The sequence below is a fragment of the Lytechinus pictus genome, chromosome 18 (genome assembly GCF_037042905.1).
Source record: "Lytechinus pictus isolate F3 Inbred chromosome 18, Lp3.0, whole genome shotgun sequence".
In the NCBI taxonomy this organism is placed as follows: Eukaryota; Metazoa; Echinodermata; class Echinoidea; order Temnopleuroida; family Toxopneustidae; genus Lytechinus; species Lytechinus pictus.
This window is the reverse complement of record NC_087262.1, coordinates 18,462,332-18,474,861: the sequence shown is the minus strand read 5'-3', so window position 1 is coordinate 18,474,861 and position 12,530 is coordinate 18,462,332. Positions and strand designations below refer to the sequence as shown.

General features: G+C 38.0%; 1 protein-coding gene across 1 annotated transcript in view; it reads right to left on the bottom strand.

The window, feature by feature from the left end:
- Positions 1-2,208: 2,208 nt before the first annotated feature.
- LOC129282002 (uncharacterized) overlaps positions 2,209-12,530 on the bottom strand; it is an 11,263-nt gene continuing 941 nt past the window's right edge. Inside the window, exons 2-8 of the mRNA XM_064112986.1 lie at positions 10,817-10,974; positions 9,935-10,204; positions 8,391-8,781; positions 6,826-7,140; positions 5,972-6,234; positions 4,273-4,448; positions 2,209-3,318 (exon numbers count right to left, since the gene is read on the bottom strand). Coding sequence (XP_063969056.1) covers positions 2,301-3,318; positions 4,273-4,448; positions 5,972-6,234; positions 6,826-7,140; positions 8,391-8,781; positions 9,935-10,204; positions 10,817-10,974 — 2,591 coding nt within the window. The 3' untranslated portion in view covers positions 2,209-2,300. The remainder of the gene's footprint in view (positions 3,319-4,272; positions 4,449-5,971; positions 6,235-6,825; positions 7,141-8,390; positions 8,782-9,934; positions 10,205-10,816; positions 10,975-12,530) is intronic.

Sequence of the window (12,530 nt, the reverse complement as noted above, 5' to 3'; positions counted from 1 at the left end):
ATTATTCCATCAAAATCAGTTACAAATGAGAAAGCTTCGAAATTTTAAAAAGTCTTAAAGCAATCTCCAAAGTTCAAATTGGCAATATTGCTTCACAATGGCAGATTCAGTAGAACGCTCAATATGTTCCGTATACAAATTTTTCATATTTTCTCCCTCTAATAAATCCCTTGCCTTTTTGTGAACTTAACAAATCCTGTTAAAATATAATATGTACATTTTCCCCATGTTAAATCTTGATCTATGAATGAAACAAGCTGAACCTTGAGTGATAATGTGAGTAAGATCAATCGGAAATTTGTATCTAAAACATTTGGAGAGTTGTCTATAAACTACTAAACCCATCTCTCTGAAGGAATATTGCCCATTTGAGGATCACCATAGAAAGTGAATTAAGATTATGCAAAACTTTATAACTTGCACATTTTGTAACCACCAATTTATTGAAATATTTTGCTGAATTACTTCTCGCTATCCTCTCTTTCCATTGAAATTGATTTTCCCCGAGGGATTCATTCTCCTCTATTGTGATGCTCCATTTCTCTTCATCCCATTTTACATCAATTCAAAATGCCTCCAAACCAGGATAGGAAATACTTCTCATTTTTAGGGGCTATCTTTTTTTTCCACATTGGGGCAACTGAAGAATTTTTGGGGCCGTTTTTTGTCATTTTAAGGGCTACTTGTTTGGGGCAACAAGTAATTATGCAGCAAGTGCAAATATCATTATTCTGACGTAGTTAGAATATTGATTTTCTAAGTAATCTTGAATATTGTTTTTGACAGATCTTGGAGCTACTCTAGAAAGAATGTTCACCCCAAAGCATGCATTTTGGGGGAATTTTAGGGGTGATTTTGGCTGTCATGAGAGCAAAATCACCTGTCACATTCATGTATTTCCTACGCTGCTTTAAACTGATATACTTTTCAAAAAAGCAGACCATAACAGAATAAATACCTAATCTTACTTGAAGAGAAGATTCATAAAATTCTCTATTTTTTAGAACTTGGAATGTCATAATTCCAAATCAATGAATCGTTTGCAGCAGTTAAGTTCATTGAAGATTACTCATATTCAACAGTAGGGATAACAGAAGGAAAAGGAACAATATCTGGGGGTAATATAAAAAGATACGCTTGATATTTACAATCGATTGTAACTTCTTGTACATGGCTTCTCAGAGACTTAAAGTTCCACTAAATTATAAAATCAATTGTATCTTTTATATCATACCCCTCTGGCATCATATTGAGACTGTCTAAGCCTGTGTATAAATGTTGATTTTCCTTTTTTTATGTGCATGTTATTATTATGGCCAAAAAGTTTGGAACACAGCCAGGCATAGGTGGTTTTCACAAGTCAATCTGAGAAGTGGATATACTGATTCTAATCCATTTTAAGAACAAAGGTTCAACTTAGCATCTTTATAGCAATGACACACTAGATGCACCTTCATATGTACAATTTTGCTTATTTCTGGTTTGAAAGGTGCAAGAAGCACCAATAAAGGTGCTCCAACACCAGAAGGTACAAGGTTGCACCTTTAAAAGGACCTCCCATTAGGTTGAACCTTTTTGAAGGTGCATTTCTCAACATTTTTCTTAAAGTAAGTTTACAGACACACATTCATTTGAGTATTGTTGCTGTGCAACAACCATTTCCGTGTAAAGTTTTCCTCTGAAAATAAAATTTGTGAACCATACTTCTACTTATTAATCTATTCTGGATTGAAATCTGGATCGAAAACACAGCTTTAATAATAGAACAACCAGCACATTTTGTGGAAGTTTATTGCAGTTGATTGTCCTTTACAAATTTTATCTCAGCCAAGAAGACTCGAGGATTTCAGCTTTTAACAAATTTTTGTTAAAATCACTGGCAATATGTTCCAAGACAAGCCCCTCTTGACTCATTCACAATATATCAAAATTAAAGCAAGAAAATGATGCAGTGTATGTAGCCTTTGTTTTCATTTGCAAGAAATAAAAGCTTATATAATAATTGTCAGAAAATAATAAAATCCTACAGTTCAACACCTCATTTTTCACTTTATTTGTGAATACATTATTACCCCCCCCCCTTGGTAATAAAGGTCTTACCAGAGGCGGGCCGGGGGCACATCTAATATCACTCAATAGGGGCCTATTTCATAAAGACTAACGATTAAGATTAATTTGAAATCATGGCATCTACATTGGAAACCTTGATTTTTGATTGGCTGCGAAGCACTGTTACTATCGTCGTTACGCGTGATGGCAGTCGTAATTCATATGTGAAACATGACACTGTTGTCACAGTATCATAAACTATTGGTTGCTTCATTCAATGCTGATTCTAAATGATTCAAGACTCTCTGTAGGACTTTCCTTTCCATGAGAGTAGGAGTTACCTGTAACAACTGCTCAAGGTACCTACTGCAACCATCCTGCAATGTTTGTAAACTAGTAGCATCATCTTCCCTTTCACTGCTATTGCAAGGTATCCTAGGACTCGTGCAAGCAGACCCTTCAACACGATCTGATTCACTAAGCTCTTGGGATTCACGAGGGTCACACATTTCTACATTATCCCCTGATGACTCTTGATGACTGGCACTTGATTCTTCAGGGTTTTGTGGTGCAAGCGGTGGACTGGATGCATCCATTTCTATAGCCATTGCTGCCCCATCGCTTGCGGCAATTTTTTTCACAGATGGAGTTGCTCCCATCTGAGTTAACAACTCACGGGCAACCTGATTTTCTTCCTTGGAGACATCTACCATTTGAACAGAGTCGTTTGTTAGAACACCACTAACCACTGCTTTCAGTGTCTTATCACTTTCATGAAGCTTTGCAAGGCGACGTTTGGCAGCTCTTTGTTTTGGTGCTGACCGGGTGTTGACTTCCACTGCCTTGGTGGCATGGGGCGTTGTCTCCGGTGACGCCATCTGTTGCAGAATACACTCTTCATCCAGAGAAAAGATAGGATTGCTACTGTAGAGCGGAGACAGCTGCTGCCAGGAGCTCTCGTCTCCAAGATGGTGAAAGACAGCCAGGAAGTGCCTGCAAGGCAACCAGTGCTGCAACCAATCAGAGCAGGTGCAGCTTGGAAAGATGATCTCGTTACCCAAGCCAACAGAATGATGCCGGCCCTTCTCGTTGAGGACAGTGAATGTGCCATTCTCAAGTTGCACAACATTGTCTGTTAGTAGTGAAGGTACAGGAGATCTTGCTATGATGTGGGTGACCAGGTCCAATGGACGGTCTCTGAGGTAAGCAGGTAGAGCTGTGTTGAGTTTCCCATAGCTGCTGGAGCATCGGATGTTGCTCCGAAGATACCTGCATTTGAATAAAAAATGCAATATGCACGTTCAGAAATGCATATGTTACACTGAAAATTGAAAACTATAGCTGGTTAATTCCCCTTATAAATTGGATCAATCAGAAACAAATTTTGAAAGGAAAATGATGCCAAATAAGACACTTGTTGTCTCTTTCCTTTCAAAAACTGGCCCAGACCCTGTGATTTTTCATTCATTTTTCACATCAGAAACAATCGAAGAACAAATAAATAAATTTTCAATCATATCCTTTTTTTTAAATTTTATGTCTGGTACTTAAATAATGATGAAGTTATCAACTCAACCTCCTTCATCAAAATGTTCATAAAATTAAAGGACAATCTATTTTTTCCCTATAGTGATGATTAGGCAGACTCGTTACAGTAATTTATAATTTGAAATTACGACTATTCAAATTTTCTACTCAACGAATGTGAAATGAAATTGCTTACTTATTTTTGTGTAAAATTGTCATTTTTTAACAAGAGAGATATTTCTATACAAATGTATGGCATAAAAAATGAAATAATCAAGATTTCATATCATGAAATGTTAAATAGGAAGATGGAGACATACTTTCAACTAAAAAATATTTTAAAGACTGAAAATTTTAATGAGATTGTCAGGAGTTTGCTTGTTTAATCTTTTTTTTTAAATTTATTCAAATATAATACTTTCAGCTTGTAAGACCAGGGGGTTGTTTCACAAAGATTTAAGTATGACTTAGAGTCGCACTTAAATACCGAGTTGCGTACGGTATGAAAGGTTTGACCGCATTGGTCAGATCGTGTCATGAGGATGCACACTAATGCGTATGACGTATCTATCAATAAGATCGTGCGTTGCATATCATGTACGCATCGGCATTTAAGTGCGACTTAAGTCATACTTAAATCTTTATGAAACACCCCCCTGTTCATGAAAAGTTATTCAAGTATATCTGCCCACAAACCTCTGGAGAAATGTTGGTACCACATCTTCTTTGTAGCACTGAATGACATCTAAGAGTGATTCAATGGCAAAGCCCTGGAAGTAATTGACCTTGAGGATGTCATTGAGCTTGTCTGGACCATTCATAGCAGAGAGAAGAATGCAGAGTTTGTCTGGCTGGAAGGCCATCACCCATAACTGTCAGGATAGAATTATTTGAGAGAGAGAGACAGAAACAGAGAGAGAGAGAAGGGGGAGAATTATTGAAAGAAAGTATGTTTTTACAGACTTTTTTTGGGGGGGATCCTAGTTTGAACTGTTGAGGCAGGAGTAAGGGAATAGGAATTCATATTAAACAGCCATCAACAGCCACTGACTTCAAATGGCTCATTTGGGGAAGTCGTGGTCTAGTGGTTATGAATCTCGTCTTTCAATCTGAGGGACGTGGGTTTGATTCCTACCCATGGCGTGTTTTCCTTCAGCAAGAAATTTACCCACATTGTGCTTCTCTCAGCCCTGGTGAGGTGAATGGGTAACCGGTAGGAACAAATTTCTGGAATGCTTGAGTGCCAAGGTAGCCGAGCTAAAGTCGGGTTAATAATAATAGCGGGGCCTGCTGGGAGAACAGTTTTTGGAACTGAAGTGGCTACACTGGGTAAATATACACTTATTATTATCATCATTATATTAATAACAGCACAGGTGAGTGTTTCATAAGCCGTTTTTTAAAGGTCAAGTCCACCCCAGGAAAAAGCTGACTTGAATAAATAGAGAAAAATCAAACTAGCATAGTGCTGAAAATTCCATCAAAATCGGATGTAAAATAAGAAAGCTATGACATTTTAAAATTTCGTTTATTTTTCAAAAAACAGTGATATACACAACTAGGTGAGTCAGTCGATGATGTCCATCACTCACTAATTCTTTTGTATTTTATTGTTTGAAATACACAATATTTTATTTTTTATAGATTGGACAATAAGGACCAACTTGACTGAACCATATAGTATTAAACAATGCTAATTCCACATTTTCAGGGAGGAATTAATCGTTGTATGACTTGACAATGAGGAGAAAATTAGAATATTTCATATAATAAAATACAAAAGAAATAGTGAGTGGATGACGTCATAGTCTCCTCATTTGCATACCAGCCAGGATGTGCATATAACTGTTTTGTGAAATTAAGTGAAACTTTAAAATGTCATAACTTTCTTATTTTACATCCGATTTTGATGAAATTTTCAGTGTTATGCTTGTTTGATTTTTCTCTTTGTATTCAAATCAACTTTTTGTTGGGGTGGACTTTAAGTTACAAATGACTGGTGAGCCTTTCTTGTACTAAAAGATATCCCTATGTAGCTGACTTAGCAGCTAAGACGATAAGTTGTGTGTAAAGTCGTGCATAACTCTATGAAAAGCTTTATGAAACACCAACCATGGCCCCCTCTTAAAAAGTGTTGCAATTGATCCGATTAATCGCAACTATGGAAAGCCAGCAACATCAACATCTAAAATACATGTTTGTTCCAAATATATTCTAGAAATGATGTATATTCACTGTTTTTTCTGGACAATTCAGTATGCTTCTCTTTGTTTTCAGAGGACATTGAGCAAAATTCCTGAAGAAAAAATTATGACATTGATGGTTCCCATGTACATGAGATTGATCTGATCAATCGTAGCCCTTTGTACGACAGGGCCCAGGTACACCAAAGGACATCAATATAATAATGTGTTATGTCCTCTGCTTCCCAGCTGGTAGCAAACCAACTCTGAAGCTTGACGGACGAGATCCATCCCTCGCACCCCTGTAAGGCTTTGAGTGCCACTTCATACTGGTCCCTGGTAGGAGCACGGGCCGTCTTCTTGATCAGGTCCAGGGTCTTATCAATCAGGGACTGGTCCATGTCTGGTTCCTGCTGGTGAAACCACTCCTTCCATAACTTCTCACGATGGAAGTCAGATACAAACACGTCAGACCCTGCAACAGAGAATGCGATGATCACAATACCACATATGCACATCTGAATATCTCCTGGATTTCCCTATTATTTTCCAATGTAATTTCTTATTTTTTTCGCTATGTTATATCCATCATTCATCAATAGACCCACAATTCTTTGATCTAATATTTAACATAGGCATAAATGGTCTGGAAACAATATTTCCTGTAAACGTACATGATGTGCAAACCAAATACCTTTAATACCCCTAAAGGGCATCACAAAATACCAACTCTATAACAGGTACAACCTGATCATTACTAAAAACATTTGAATGTTGACCACAAGTCTCTGTGAAAAAAAAATTGTTTCAACCTGAGTTATCACAAAAAGGGTCAATTAGCCCCAGCCCCCTAAGCACTCAAAATCACTCTACAGAGTTCTATGGGCACTAATTATTACTAAAAACCATAAAAAGCCGGGGGGGGGGGGGCTGATTAAGCTCCCGCTCAACATTTTTCATGTTCAGCCCAGTCCTTTGTGGGTTAAAAGTGAATCCAACCCAAATGAAAAAGTAGATGGGTCAATGGCTTAAATGTAAACCTAGTTGAAATGAAAATATGACCCACCTGGAAAGACTCTCTTAATCATCTCCATCATCTCCACCTTATGGTCCATGACAAAGAACTCTGGTTTCCAATTAGGATTCCAATCCTTCATCACTAAGAATCCTTCCTCTACCGCTTCCGCTGTCCCCGCCTCACCAACAAACCCTGCCACCAGCTGGTAGTCCACATTGGTCCGTACGAAGAGGAAGACGACATCTGCAGGGAAGGTGGCCGATCGGTAGACGATGTCCATGACAATCATGGAGCCATAGATCTGCAGTAATCGCTGTTGTTCTTTGGTCTGGTGACAAAAGAGGACACTCTTGTTGCTCAGGTCTGCAAGATAGGAATGACATTGAGCAGATATTAATAATTATATAGGGTATTTATATTGCGCACATATCCACCTTGTTAGGTGCTCAAGGCGCTCCTACATTACCCGGCTAAGCTAGGCGTTCATAGCGCACACAGCTTTTTAAGGAATTACTTCCTACCGGTACCCATTTACCTCACCTGGGTTGAGTGCAGCACATTGTGGATCAGTTTCTTGCTGAAGGAAATTACGCCATGGCTGGGATTCGAACCCACGACCCTCTGTTTCAAAGTCCGAAGACTAATCCAATGGGCCACAACGCTCCACGGCTATTAACGATATGTCTGGGATTTTCAATGAGTAATTTTCAGTATTCCATTTAAATCTCATGAAAACCAAGAAGTGATTGCAAAAAAGCAACTATTAAAATCAAATTGTTAATGTGGTCTATCAATATCTTACAAATGTATTTAGTGTTGTACTCAAAAGGTAAACTGACCTAAAACAGACCTGAAGTCAACAAAAGTTTTCCATCAATAAATGCATAATAATAAATCAAAGTTTTAGCTTCAAGCTGTGGAATCACCTCCTGCTGCTGCGAAGACAGCCTCCTCTGTTGAGCAATTCAAGAACGCCACTAAATATAATTTATTTTGCTGAAGAGAACAATGAATTGCATGGACTAAGCTAACCATTCTCAAGTGTTGAATCATTGTTTTAGTGGCCCAAACATGGAGAAGTGTGTGCGCAGCGCTTTGATACCGAAAGGAAAAGGCACTATATCGAATTACCTTTGGATTGGATATGAAGTAGAAAGAAGACTTCAAATATAAACATCTAAGCTAAGACTGATAATAACTGGCATTAGAATAATTGAAACTTTAATTGTTAATTCCCATTTTTTTTTTGCATGATGGAATTAAACACTTTGTTTAATTCATGCAGTTTATACACAGCAAAATCATGTCTCAAACATTGGGTGATAGTTAATCAAGCACTGTCTAGATTGTTCTCAAATGAAGTGAATAGTCAAATCCATGAAAGTGCAAACATAGATGACTTTAAGTATCATATATTGGAAATCTAATAACTGTCAAACTTGTGTTATATTTCCACAAGATGGTTCCACTAAACAGTGTTGGATGCAGCCAGGTCAGATACAACACCATTTTATGGACCATACTGTTTGGGCCCAATGGTGGGGCAAATCCAAAGTATTGTGTCTAATCCATCTAGACCTGCTCCTGCCAGCAAAAATGCAATTTTGCCATACCTTCTTGAGTCAGATGCGTTCCATCACTGCTAACTGGTACAACCTTGCTCTCAGAGTAGTCTTTCAGGTTCTTGATGGAAGGACTTTGAACTTTATCCGCTTCTTCTTCTGGTTGTTCCACTTCTTCTTCAGCCTCTTCTTCAGCCTTTCCTTTCCTCTTGTTCCTGTTCACTTTCTTTTTTGCAACATACGTCAAGTTCTTGATATCCCTTGCGGAAGGGTAGTACCTTCGACGGATCATGGAGGGTGCAGACTCATTGGGGAAGAGTTCTTCGACTACAAATGCCCTTATGGCCTTTTGGATATCAGCAACCTTGGTGATACCGTTTCCAACAAGTTCAACAACCTTCTTTCTCACCAAGGGGTCTATGGGTTCTCGCATGCCAGCAAACTATAAGTAATAAAAAGAAAAGGAAATGGAGTTGGTGAATATTTTTTTTTCTAATAAATCTACATTAGCCAGTGAAACAGAGAAATACATCATTAGGTTATTCGCTCAGTGGCGTAATGTATCTTGGAGAAGAGAGAAACACCGGAGTAAATGATGATGCTGATAATTAAATTTCAATTTAAAATTTAACAGAATTTTCTAATGAATTTTCTATGTCTGACAGATCATCTTTCCTTTTGTAAATGATAATGCCTACATACATGTATTAATAGAGGAAACATTAATTAAAGTGCAAAAAAACTGAAACCGAATTTCATGACGTAAACAGGATAGTATAATTATTTGCCTATGCTGGAATGCAAAAATGAGAACCTCGCTTTCATTTTCTCTGGGCTGCATTATGAAGAACAAAAATGCAATTTCTGAAGACTTACTCCTGTGACATGCATTTAATATGAGATAGAGGGGGGCACTCACATACATGTACATCCGTGGTACCGTACAGGGACATGCAGCTTTGATGACCCCCCCTTTTCAATACTCTGAATGACAAAAGTTCCGTTCAGAAGCCACCCCGCCCCGCTCACAAGACCCATTATGAAACATCTCAGTTTCCAAGCCCTGCCAAAAGCCAGCTGCACACACGGCTTCACAAATCCCTCCATACCATGCTGCTAGCTCCATGCATGGCTAGCGCCCATGTACATACACAGTGCTAGCTGTACACCGTACCTACAGCAGAGTACTGTGATCCCGTTCCGTAGACCCAGTATAGTTGATTTCTTAGACCCCCATTTTAGGGTTTCGTGAGGCAAACCCCCATCAAAATATAATATGATTGCCCACGCTCCCCCCCCCCCCTTTCCCGGGAGAAAATTGAGCATTCTGACAATATGTAAGCAAAGAATGTAGATTGAGTTGAATTGAACACTGACTGCATTCACAAGATCAAGGGTCTGTTACTACTATGATCACTTTCCCATTATGGTAACAACCATAGAAATTTTGATTTTGATTGCCTGCCGAGCCCTGCTACCATACATGTAGTAGTAACATCATAATGGCATATTTACCACAGTCATAAGTCTTCTATAAAACAGTCTCCAATATTTTTTTTTAATTTTTTTTTTAAAACAAATTTATAGTTCCTTACCTGTCCCTGTACATGATACTTGTGTGCATTGGACCCAGGAAACTTTGCCACATACTTGAACTGGACATCAATGGCTTGATCTCTTCTTGCAATCTGCTGAAATTCTGAAACAGTCTTCCGCTTCGTCCAGGGAGAGCAATGAAGGTCTTCTTTGAATCCCGGAAACATGGCTATTTTCTTCAGATTAATAACAGCAGGGCAGTCAAGTTTCTTGGTAGCGTGTGTCCGGAATCGACTTTGGATTTTCTTATCAGCTTCATTTTTGTTTTTCTAAAGCCACAAGGAATGAATGAAAAAGGTGTCATTGTCAATCAATCAATTAGCAAGCAATATTAAGGACAGTCTAGTGTCACCTTTCATGGGATATTTTTTCTACCCATATTAGTGTTCTAACCATTTTTATTAAAAAGAGAGGAATCAAGTTTTATAACCACTAGATATCATGTAATTGCTGTCATTATTTTTGATATGTCAAAGTAATAGTATCTTGCATTCCCTGGTCCTAAATTTGAGGAATCATTTAAGAAGATGTTAGCGATTAAACTCAATGGTACAGCATAATCTACAACCCACAAAAGGTTAGAACAAATTTGCTACATGTATTTTTTTTTATCTCACCTAATTTTCTGCAAAGATAACATTTATTTTCCTGAATTACTCTCACACTGAGATCAAGGTGAGACTATTTCCATATCTCCTGTATCTTTTTTTGTTGATGAGGTTGCTATTGTGATAAGTCTAGCTGGAATCTCGAGCTGAAATACTTCAGGAAAATCACAAATATCTGTTCAATTGAGAGGAAATATCATGAGACCTCCTTCCAGCTGGGTTCAAAAGCAAAAGCAAAGGCCAAGTTACAATGTAAATTGACCCGATGCTCACCAATTTCTCTGCAACACGTTTCTTGTACTGCTCCTTCTTTCCAATATTCTTATCTCTACCTTGGTGGCACCCTAGCAGCAGCTGACCAACATTGACATATGGAATGCAGCAGTCTAAATCTGGGCTGTCCCTCCAGTGAAGACACTTTCCCTTGTAATCTGAAATAAAATGAAATGAGACAAGGGGAGTGTTTCAAAAAAAAATTGTGTGGCATGAGAGTGTCTCACTGTGAAGACTCACTGGGGAGCGTTTCACAAAGACTTACACCACAACAAGCAGTGGTAATTTATGGCATATCCTCTTTAATGCCTCCAACGGACCACACATCCCCGTAACATGATCTGATAGTAATTATAACTTGCCAAGAGACTTGCCACGAGAGGCACGATGCGTCTTGGTCAGACACATGTATGCGTCTCGTAGCTTAGCTACTAGTGTCTAGTACTAACAAAGAGCACGAGATGGCCACGTAAACATCGGCAAGTTTTTTTCCTGCCTTCTCATATTTTTGGGTTTTTTTAATGAATATTTGTTTAAATATTGTAATAATAATTATTTATAATCAAGTTTCAAATTTTATTATTTCTTAAATAATAATTTTTATCCATAAATTGTTCTTCAAAACGGCATTTTGTAACATTGCTTATCGAAGCTATGTCATTACCCATCATAACGAAGCGGTTCAAGAGTCAAGCCTATCAGTAGAGGCGCACGGCCAATATTGGAGACTGTCTCCAATGTGGGAGATTATCTCCAATATCAGAGACTTTTGTAAAGAATTTTGGTATCCAATTTCAGAGACAGTCTCCAGTTTTGGAGATCAATTTCCTTTGTTTACATTTGCTGCAAAAGGATTACCTTGGCGGCAAAAGGATTACCTTGGCGGCAAAAAGAAATGTGATAAGCAGATTCCTCATGAAAAATTACCCCTTTTCACCGTCTACTTTAAAAATTCACCATCTACTTTTGTTTTGATAAGGAATTTTTGTTGTCAATCACACACAAAACAAATGGGCTTCTGACCTCAGTGAGACAAAATTTTGGGTGGAAAAAATCATGTTTTTGTTGGTGTTGTTTCTTTTGTCCTTTTGCAAAGCAAGTCTCCAATGTGGGAGATTGTCTCCCCTATTGCCATTGGAGATAGACCAAAAGCTTCAGTCTCTGTATTTTGGTTGTTCCGCTGAACTACGTTGGCTCCACTCACCATACATAGACTGAAGGGGATGGGGCCCCGTACCTACAGCCAACGTATAGTGAACTAGCGTTTTATAGATCGCGATTTAAAACTGTTTTTTAAGCAAAATTGAAAGTTTCATGGTTTCCATTATCAGGGAAATATATATAACTTAAGTAATTGCATACCTTGGGCCGGAGTTATTGAAAAAAATCCTCTGGATGATTGAGAAATCTGTCATCTAAGACATTTTCACCTGACCTGACGGTTTTTCTTGCAAGTTGCCATCTTGAATGACGTCATTGTCGTTATTAACTTAATGTCTCGAATCGATATATCGCGATTATAACTAGTACTCGTACTAGTATAACTAGTATCGTTTATCTTCGGTTTCGTTCGCATATGGAGCAGATCGTATAATATCGAAAGCAATATCGATATCACATTCGTGATTGTTGACGTTCGTTTGTAAATATTTTATAGTTTGGCTGCCATTTTGACCATTTTTATCGTGTTCAACCCAATTAAACATCGGTAAAG